Here is a 9,750-nt window from a genome sequence, read left to right on the forward strand (position 1 = left end):
CTGATCCCCGTCCCTGACAGGGCCTTTCCTAACAGCAGAGCGAGGCCTTGGCCAGCCGGACACACCAGCCCAGCCCAGCCCAGCCTAAGCCTGGCTGAGGGTGCAGAGGACAGCGGTACCTGCAGAGGGAACTGCTGGGCTGTGGGAGCCTGTTCCCACCGTGTGTGTGACTGTGCCCTTCTTGCATCCATACAGACCCGATGGAATGTGCACACATGTATCCTGTTCCTGGACAGAGGGGCCTCAGTGCTCCTCTCATGGGGAGCTGCTCCTCCTCACAACCAAAGGTCTCAAGAGGCCGTGAGAGGCTCAGCTGTGCAATGACCCTGCAGGTGGGCAGCTCCAGCCCTGGGCTGGTGTTTTCCTTGGAAGCCGAGGGCTGGGCAGGTCAGTGCCAGGTGGCAGAGCTCTGGATGCCCAGCTCCAGAACGTCTGCTGGCAAGGGCGGGCAGCTGCTGCTGCCAGGGCAAGTGAGCTGCCAGCGGGAGTGAGATCGCCCGGGCCACCAACAGCGGCTGAGCCCCGCGGGCGGGCAGAGCCTCAGCCCAGGGCTTGTGCTCCACGTTCCCACGGGGCTGGGGCTGAGTGACAACCCCTCCCTCAACAGCTGCCTGAGCCACCCAAAACACGGGGATCCAGCCAGGATCCAGCGCAGGGCACCAGGCCAGGCTGGGAGCCGAGCCCTGGGGAGAGGCACAGCTGGGACAGTGCCTGGCAAGGGTGGAAGGGGCACCACAGCCCTGGGAAACAAGGCGTGAATGGAGCAGGACCTGCAGCACGGCAGCAACGGGCGACGCCTCTGAAATGCTGCTGCTGGGCAAGGGGCCAGCAGGGACAGAGGGCACTGCACCACGAGCACCACAGCATGAACTGCCACGGCACTGAGGCAGAGGAACCACGTCTTGGCCAACCAGATTTATTGTTCAAGTCCAAAGATAAAGCAGTTGCAGAGTCACACGCGCAGCAGGGGATGCGGAGAGGCCCGGTCCTGCAGTCAGAGCGGTGCCAAAAGCAGGTGCTGGGTCAGGCACCCTGGGAGCTCAGGAGCACAGGAGTTCAGGAGCTCAGGAGTTCAGGAGCACAGGACACAGGGCACGTCGCAGCCAACGGGCAGCAGAGCAGGATGTGGCACAGGGCCGAGGCACAGGGCCCTGAAAGTGCTGCAGCTCCTCCTTCCCCTCCATTCACAGGATTAGTGTTTTCCTTCCCAAGGTGGGTGACACCGTTGCAAGAAAGGCTGGAACAGCAGGGACAAGCCCTTTGGGGCAAGAAAAGCATTCGGACCCTGGTTCCTGATGGGAGCTGTGCCCAGGGAGAGCAACGGGCTGGTGACTCCAGTGCATCCCTGGCTCGCCCTGCTCGGTGCCCAGACAGCCTCAGAGCTTCACCCTGGCAAGAGCTGTGGAAATAACAGTCTCTGTTCTCCCCCTCAGAACATCAGGGAGCTGGGGAGCACCATTTTCCAGCTACCTGGAGTCTTAAAATCCTGTAAGGAGCGTGGTTTGCTGCTGTGGAGGCCGATGCTCCGGCCCACGGGGCGTTTCCCTGACCCACAGCCCACAGGTGGTGCAGTCGTGTCGCTGCAGCTCATCTCTAGTTCACACACTTCATTGCTGTGCTGCAGACCAGCACTGCCCACACTGAGCCCAGCTCCAATCCTGCTCCAGCCTGAGCAGGGCTGTAGCGTTGTTCTTGGCAGCACAAACACAGGGATTTGCAAAGACGTTTTTCAAGGCTTGTGTAAATAAATCCACATCTGCCCTGGAGCAGCATGTCCTGACCTGAACAAACTCCTCCACCGTGCTCTGCTCTGGGGTGATCAGAAGTAAAAATGGATCAATTGAACACCATGGACATAATCACCCTTCTTTGGTACAGACACTGGCCACGAGCACCAACGGGGACACTGACACCACTAGCACAGGGCACACGGCTCCAGGAGCTGTTCAGAGTTTCTTTTCTGCTATGTAACAAACCCCAAAAAAGCCAAATAAAAAGGAAACACTTCCCAAGAACCACTCCCAGCCACGTGCCCACAATTCCTGCTGCTTTTTAAACACACACCGTATTCAGAATTATTTTTATCCCTTGAGAGTCCAGCTGGGAATCACCAGCTACCGCTTCCGCTCGCCCTTCTGTGTCCGCTTCTTCTCCTTCTCCTTCCGCTCCTGCTTGGCCAGTTTGTCCTTCTCCCTCTGCAGTTTATCCTGCTCTTTTTTCCTCTGGAACTCATCCCGCAGCAGCTCCCGCTCCAGCTTCCTGGCGTTCAGCACATCCTCCACGTTGGTGTTCCGGAACAGCGCTGGGGGAGTTAAGGGCCGACAACGCTCCGGCCAAGTTTATTCTACCTCCCCCTTCACCTGCCAACTCCCACTTCTGCTTCCTCACCAGGCAGGTAAGGAATCGGGGAATGAGGAATGGAGAAAGGAAAAGGGATCTGTTTTTCCAGATAGAAAAGCCAGGTAGAATAATCGCAGACTCCGTGAGAAGGAAGGGTCTGGAGCACCTGGAGCAGCTAAGGGAGCTGGGGTTGGATATTGGGAAAATTCCTTCATGGAAGGGGCTGTCCAGCCCTGGCACAGCTGCCCAGGGCAGTGGTGGAGTCCTCATCCCTGGAGGGATTTAAAAGCTGTCTGAATGTGGCCTTGGCAGTGCTGGGGGATGGCTGGACTGGATGATCTCAGAGGGTTTTTCCAACCTTAATGATTGTACAATTTTTTCCAAGAAAAATGAAAGTGTCTCCTGGTTCTTAAGGCTGAATGTGTAAAAAAATGTGTCAAACCTCTACAAACCTGAGAGGAAGAAAACACGCAGGGTAGAGCCTTGAGTGGATTCACTGCAGCTGTGAGACATGTTCTAACACACACATACATGTGTGTACAGGCATGTATGTGCAGACAGATCCATATCTGTCCCTAATGTACCGACAAGAATAATTTATGTTTCATATTTAATTATGTGATAAAACCTGCTTCCATCTTAGACTTGCCAGCTGGGAGCTCCAGGACTGTCCCAAGTCACCATCCTGAGATGGACACAGGACCCCTGGTCCTGCCCACCTGGAGCTGTGCCATGGCCTGAGGAGCCTCATTCCTGGTGTGATTTCCCTCTCTGGACACCAGTTAACATTAATCTGAGCTTCTGGGAGAATTGTCCTTGTTCTGTGAAGCTGCAGGGAGGTGGAAGAGGGAAGGAAGGAATAGGGGAGAGGAAGGAGAACCGTCTGACAGGGCAGTGTCACTATCACTGCAAGGTCGGGCTACACAGAGAAAAACCAATCCCCAAGCTGGAAAGGTGGCCCTAAAGAAACAGGGAGATGAGCACAGGGAAGGAAGGATGGGAAGCTCCCCATGGGGGCTGCCTGCCTGCCAAACAGCCCAAGTCACCAGGAGTTCAAAGGATACATTTTTCAGATCCAATGTTTACTGCTGTCCCAGTCGGTCCATCCTGTTCGTCCCCACCGGTGAGAGAATTAAGGAAACAGGCACATCAACCTGTGCCTCTCCACAGTCACACCACTCCAAACACCTCAAATAACAACTTATCAAGGCAGGAGGGAGCAGCTGAACTCACACAGACCAGGAAGGCACAACTCCCACGCTCAGCTCCTGCTGCTCCAGGGCTGGGTACAATTCCCTCCCTGTACTCTGCTGTACAGGGAAGAGTTCCCTCCTCAGCACCACCAAGAGTTACCTCCAAACCCTCCCACTCCACACACTCTGTAAAGGATTTTTTCAGGAGATTTCTCCTCAGAAAGCAAGAGATAAACTCAGCACCATCTCACAGAGGAACAGGGGGTCTCCTGCCACCCCTGGGCTGGGCAAACCTTCACAGCCACATGTTGGTGGGAGAAACACCCTCCAAGGAGCATCTGCTCCCAGCACTCCACAAACTGGGAGCTTTCATGCTTTGTCCATAGAAGTTATTTTACCACAGAGAAGGAAGACTGGCAACTTTCCCCAGCTCTCCCCACCAGACCCTGCAAAGCCAGGGAGGTGTTGCTGCTGCAGGAGGTTTAGAGCAGACATTGTCCCCCAAAGCCCCGAGTCTCAGCCGGCACAGGGAAGGATATTCCTCCTCGTCGGTCACATTGGCATACTGGGCCAGGAGAGCAGCCTTCCTCTGCTTCTCCTCCTGGGAGGAGACCTCCTTGGGCTTCACCACGATCCTGGCCTGCTTCTCCATCATGCTGGCAATGGCCTGGACCTCATCTGGCAGGAGAGGAGTGACAGTGTCAGCCCGTGCTGCAGACACAGCCCTGAGCCCTGGGGCCATCGCTGCCTCCTCCCTCTGCAGCCCCAGCGTGTCCTGTGGGACAAACACACCACCCAGAGGGAGAGCTCTCACCCAAAAACACCCCCTCCTCTCACAAGCTGCTGGGGAGCCGCAATGGGACTTGTTTGGGCCAGTGAGGGAGTGACACAGTGACGTGACAACGGCTTCTCCCTGTGAGGGGAATTCCCTGTGCTGTGCCCAGCCACCAGCACACACTGGTATTCCTGGAGCAGACACTGTTTTTCCTGGAGTGAGGGAAGTTTCACAATGAAACTGGAATCACTCAGGCTCTGCCTAGTGAAAATCCATTTGACTCCAAATCACATTCTCTTCCACTTCAAAGCAGCTTAATAAGTTTATTTAAGTACATATTTAAAACCCCACCAATGAGAAAATTCTGGAAACCCAAAGTGAGGGATCAGTGCTGTGCTCTCCCTTTGCTCCCAACCAGGAGAGACCAACAGCTGATTTACCTTTAACACTGAAATTCTGCTGCCCATTTCCTAAAATGACCTCCAAGTTTTGACACCAAATCATTTTTTAGTCTGTCAATCACTTATGCTCAGGGTTCTGCTGTTCTGAGTAGAACACAGACTTCAGTGGTGATTTATCCTTTCATGGAACCCCAGTGAAATAATTAAACCCTTGAATTCCATGAACTCAGACACACTTTGGTGCCCTTCTGTGACAAGAAAAATCCCTGTGGGTGAGCATTGGCAGGAGCAGGAGGAGCCCAGCAGCAGCTCCAGCGATCCCAGTCACTTGTCCCCAGCAGGAATTTATTTTATTTGATGCATGGAAAGGCAAGGTCAGGCCAAGAATTTTTGGGGAAAGCCACTGAGCTGCTGCGTGGTGGAGCTGCCGTGTCCAGGGGGTGAGGGAGAGGGGGATGCTGGGCTTGGTCACTGTCAGAGCCACTCCCGGGTGACATTGGGCACTGACAATGTGCTGTTTGCAACCAGGAGTGACAGCAAAATGCAAAGCAAACAAAAAACAGGATTTAGCCCAAAGGGATGTTCCCTTGTCCCAGGCTCGGGTCAGGTCCCTGCTGCTGGAATGTCACTCACTGATCCCAGTGTGCTTGAACCAGCAAATCCTTCCAGCACAGGGCTCCTGCTCAGGGACCAGGGACGGACTCAGGGGACACAGGAACAGTGGGACTGTACCCACAGGTGGGGAAGGAGCAGTGATGGTTCAGCAGCAGCCTCACAGAGCTTCCTCCAACAAGCACTTATGGTAAAAAGGGAGTTTTAAGGGAAGAGGTTGGAAATGGAAACAGGGGTGTTTTCCTGGGGTCAGCAGCAGGGACAGCCCAGCTCTCCAGCTGCCTGTCCAAACCAGCTGCTTTCCAGACTGGTATAAACTGGAGCAGACAGGTGTTTTATGCCATAATTGCTGCATCTCCCCCTAGAGTGCAGCTGCAGTGTCAGTGCTGAGCAGAGACAGCCCTGGGTGTGCTGGGAAAGATTCCTGAAAAAAATCCCAGAATGGTTCAGGTTGGACCTTAATGACCATGGCATTCCAACCCCCCCTACAGGGAAAAAAAAAAGAAAAAATAAACAAAAAAGAGCTTTTCCCCTGCAGGGAGATGAACCCAAAGAGCAGCAGGGACAGCCCAAAGTGGAACTGCTCCTTCCCATTCCGTACCTCAGGATGGAGCAGTAACTGAGCAGTGATGGAATGAGGGACAGGTCAGCACCCCAAGGCACCCTGAGAGCACAGTACCTTCTTTTTCTTCTTTGGCATCAACAACCTGAGAGTCAGACCACTTCTCCACGACCTCCCTGCACACATCATTCAAGAGATCTTCTTCCTAGTGAGGGAAACGAGATTCCTCAGTCTTGGAGTCAGACAGGAGAAGTACCAGCTGCAAAGAATTTGAAGCTTCAGCAGTGAGCTCAGGACACAGCTTTTCACCCCAAATCTGCTCATTAAACACACCCACAGGACTCTGGTTACCCTGAGGTGACACAATCACACCAGGACCGGTCCCTCTGCACACCAACAGCTCCAACACGCGCGGGGTTCATGACGGGGCTGTGCTGGTGCCACAGGCACAGGTACAAGGAGGCACTTGGGGATCTCTGCTCCCAAAATCTACCACCCAGAGTCCTCTCTCTTCCTGAGCAAGGCCACAGGGAAGCGACTCAATGTCACCTCCATGCCCACGGAAGGGAATAAATGACTCTGGATAAGTTGTGGGTCAGGGCCAGGACGGAGCTGACACCGCTGTGGTGGCACCAACAGACCATCCCCTGTCAGCAGCAGGGACAGTGTGGTCCCCTGGCCTGCCTGGAGCACCAGACACGACCCAGTGGTGGCAGCAGGGGCACCCACACTGTTCTTCATTACTGAGCATCACAGATGGCTTTTCCCCTCTTCTTTCCTCTGTCATTCCAGAGGCACCAGGTGTCTCAGAGACAGCTGGACAGGGGGGAAGTTTCCAGCAGCTTCTCACAGAAGTCACCCCTGTGCCCCTGCTACCAAACCCTGGCCAGGCAAAGCCCTCCCCCTGCCCATGCCAAAAGCTCCAAGAGGCCAAAAGCCTGATGAACTCTGTCTAGAAAAGAACTTCTGCTCAGAGCAGGTGGGTTTTTAGGTCTGGGAGAACCCACCAACCCCACTCCCACCGGGAGTGACACCAGGATCCTGCCAGGAACACGCACTGGGATGAGCAACAAGGATGATGTGCAGGGAAACAGCACCTCAGGGGCAGTCAGGGGGACCCTCCCAGCCCTGGCACACAGCAAGGCACGGGAAGAGAGGGAAAACCAGCACGGTTTGGCTGCCCATCCCTGGAAGTGTCCAAGGCCAGGCTGGACGGGGCTTGGAGCAACCTGGGCTGGTGGAAGGTGTCCCTGCCCGTGGCAGGGGGTGGCACTGGATGAGTTTTCAGGTCCCTCCCAACCCAAACCATTCCATGACTCCACGATTCTAAGACAGGAGGGTTTTTAAGTGCCAGGAACACTCATGGCAGAAGGATCCTGTGAATGGATGGGCTCCCCTGGGTGCAGGGAATACCAGCCCACAGGAATCAAGGCTGGCAGAATGATAAGGAAATTTATATTAAGCCTGGAGAGAGAGCTGGGAGAGACACATTCCCTGGGCACCTGTCTCAGTGGGCAGGAGGAAGGAAATCAGGGAAGTGATTGCCAAGATACAGGAATGGGAAGGGAAATGGAGGGAAATGAAGATTCACAACGAAACGGCAGCGACCGGCACAAATGAGGTTGGTTTGGAGTTCAGTGAATACAGAGAAAAAATAACCATGGAAAATACAAGTGAGCCAGGTTCTGTCTGGTTTGAAGAAAAGAACTGGACAGAAACAGAACCCAATTTTAAATTCCTTGATTAGAAATGGTGACATTTGAATAAACTCATGAACTAGTGCAAGGCATGGTCAGAACTGTGGAACCACAGACACGAGTCCAGATGTCACCTGAGCTTCACTTTCATAATGGTTGTGAAAAACAAACAAATGAACAAAGAAAAACAAACAAATGAACAAAAAAATCACCTGGAATTTGTGTACAGAACTAAGAGAAAAGACTTGGCAAGAAAGGCCCCAATTCACCAAATAAAAGATTGTTTCACAAGTCAATAGAGAAATAAGCAGAGAATCTACAAATAAAGAAAAGGGGGGGGAAAAAGAACATAATAAAAAGAGTAATTACAAAGTCTGAGCGTTCAACAGACTAAAATGTTTTACAGGAATTGCAGAAAAATTAAACTGAGCTGGAAACTGCAAAGGAGCAAAGGAGGAGAAGGAACAGGCTGTGATGGGACAGTGAGAGGGCACAGACGGCCCTGGACTTGATGGGAACTCAGGACTGGGGAGAAAAGGGAAAACAGCACAAACCCAGAATGTCAGGAAAGGGCCTCAGCTCAGCCAGGACACTCCCAGGCCTGGCAAGGGTCAGACAGGGGACTTTGGTGATGGAGTGAAGCAAGTCTGGTAATTAAAGAGACGTTAATTAACCTTGGCTACTCCAGAACAGCACTTTCCAAAGACATCTGGCTCTGTCCCTAACACTGTTTGCTTCTCCTGCTGTTTTAGGCTCAAAGCTGCACTGCCAGTTCCACTGGCAGGAAGGAGCTCACTGCTGGTGTACAGCCCTGGGGGGGTGGCAAAGGCACTGAGGGTGCTCTGACCTCTAGAAAACCTGCCTGAAATGGCACAGCCAGTGAACAGCACGAACGAGGTGACACTGTAACCTGTGATAACAAAAACCTGATCTTAATGACCAAGCCCCCTTGGGTTTTGTGCTCCCACACTGGTATTTTGGAAGGAAATCAGCAGACTGTTACCAACAGCAGCACCACTCACTAATTAACATCTCACACTCTGAAACATCCCTTTATGAAACACCCCGAGACACTGCAAAAATCATCCAGGAGAGGACTGTGGAAGAGAAATCCCTTCCTGCACTCCCCTGGCTCTGTCCCAGGAATGTGCCAGGGGCAAAGACAAGCCCTGAGCTCCACCGCGGCTGTTCCTGCCCGTCCTGGCAGACACCACGTGCTGTGGGGAACGGGAGCAGCTCCCAACACCCTCCCAGAGCCTCGCCAGGGGATTTACCCTTAAAAGTCATCTCAAACCACGCCAGGGCTCTCCCGGGAGTGACCCCCGAGCCCTGCACACAAATAACGGGGATCGCTGCCAGAGCTTCCACCGGCCCCGAGCTGGCACAAACCAGCCACCCACAACCCACCCAAAACACCACAAGGGTCCCGGGGAGGGGACAGAAAGGCCCACGGAGGTGCGTCCCTCCTCGGGAAGGGGGTGATCCAGCCGGGAAGGGGATTATCCATCCCGGGAATGGGGTGACCTAGCCGGGAAGAGGATTATCCATCCCGGGAATGGGGTGATCCAGCCGGGAAGGGGCTGATCCATCCCGGGAAGGGGGTTATGCACCCCAGGAAGGGGCTGATCCACCCCAGGGCTCCGCGGGAGCGACCCCGCCTGGCCCCACCCCGTCTCCCGCCGGACCCCACGGAGCCCCGCCGGCGTCACCTCCCGGGTCGTGTGGGAGCCCCGGCGAGGCCCCTCTGCCCCAGTCCCCACCGGTTCCCCCGTCCCTCACCAGGCAGGCGGCGAGCACGGCCCGCAGCGCCTCCAGCCGCTCCTCGTCGTTCTCCTCCTCCCGCAGCAGCCCCTCGATGTAGGCGCCGTACACAGCGCGGTCCAGCCCCAGCGCGTCCAGCCGCGCCGCGAGCCAGGCCGGGAACGGCGGCGGGGCCGGGATCGGGATCTGGTTCGGGATCTGGTTCGGGATCGGGGCCGCGGCCGCCCCGCCGGGCGCCGCCATCTTGGGCCTGCGGAGGGGTGGGGGGGTACGGCGGCCGCAGGGGGACAGAGTTGTGGCGGCGGGAGCGGCGGGAGCGACGGGGCCGGGGGTCGGGGGTCGGGGTCGGTGCCCGAGCGGGAGCGGCGGGACCGGGGGGTGATTCCGAGTGCCCCCGGTGCCCCCGCAC

At 55.3% G+C, this 9,750-nt stretch overlaps 1 protein-coding gene across 1 annotated transcript; it reads right to left on the bottom strand.

The window, feature by feature from the left end:
* Positions 1 to 893: 893 nt before the first annotated feature.
* On the bottom strand, positions 894 to 9,605 carry CCDC43 (coiled-coil domain containing 43). The gene is made up of 5 exons (XM_032711191.1): positions 9,360 to 9,605; positions 6,001 to 6,088; positions 4,073 to 4,211; positions 3,405 to 3,463; positions 894 to 2,302 (listed from the first exon to the last, which is right to left on the bottom strand). Exons 1-5 carry the CDS (start codon positions 9,582 to 9,584, stop codon positions 2,115 to 2,117), a joined length of 699 nt encoding a protein of 232 aa, XP_032567082.1. The 5' UTR covers positions 9,585 to 9,605; the 3' UTR covers positions 894 to 2,114.
* Between the last annotated feature and the right edge of the window lie 145 nt (positions 9,606 to 9,750).

The sequence above is a fragment of the Chiroxiphia lanceolata genome, chromosome 26 (genome assembly GCF_009829145.1).
Source record: "Chiroxiphia lanceolata isolate bChiLan1 chromosome 26, bChiLan1.pri, whole genome shotgun sequence".
NCBI classification, from domain to species: domain Eukaryota; kingdom Metazoa; phylum Chordata; class Aves; order Passeriformes; family Pipridae; genus Chiroxiphia; species Chiroxiphia lanceolata.

What these genes read in the sequence shown, in the direction of transcription:
- CCDC43 (XM_032711191.1), bottom strand. Translation starts at nt 9,584, where the DNA reads ATGGCGGCGCCCGGCGGGGCGGCCGCGGCCCCGATCCCGAACCAGATC. An exon ending in TGCCAAAGAAGAAAAAGAAG is followed by an intron (nt 4,212 to 6,000) that starts GTACTGTGCTCT and finishes CTCTCCTGCCAG; the next exon opens with ATGAGGTCCAGGCCATTGCC. An exon ending in AATGTGACCGACGAGGAGGA is followed by an intron (nt 3,464 to 4,072) that starts ATATCCTTCCCT and finishes TAATTCTCTCAC; the next exon opens with CGGTGGGGACGAACAGGATG.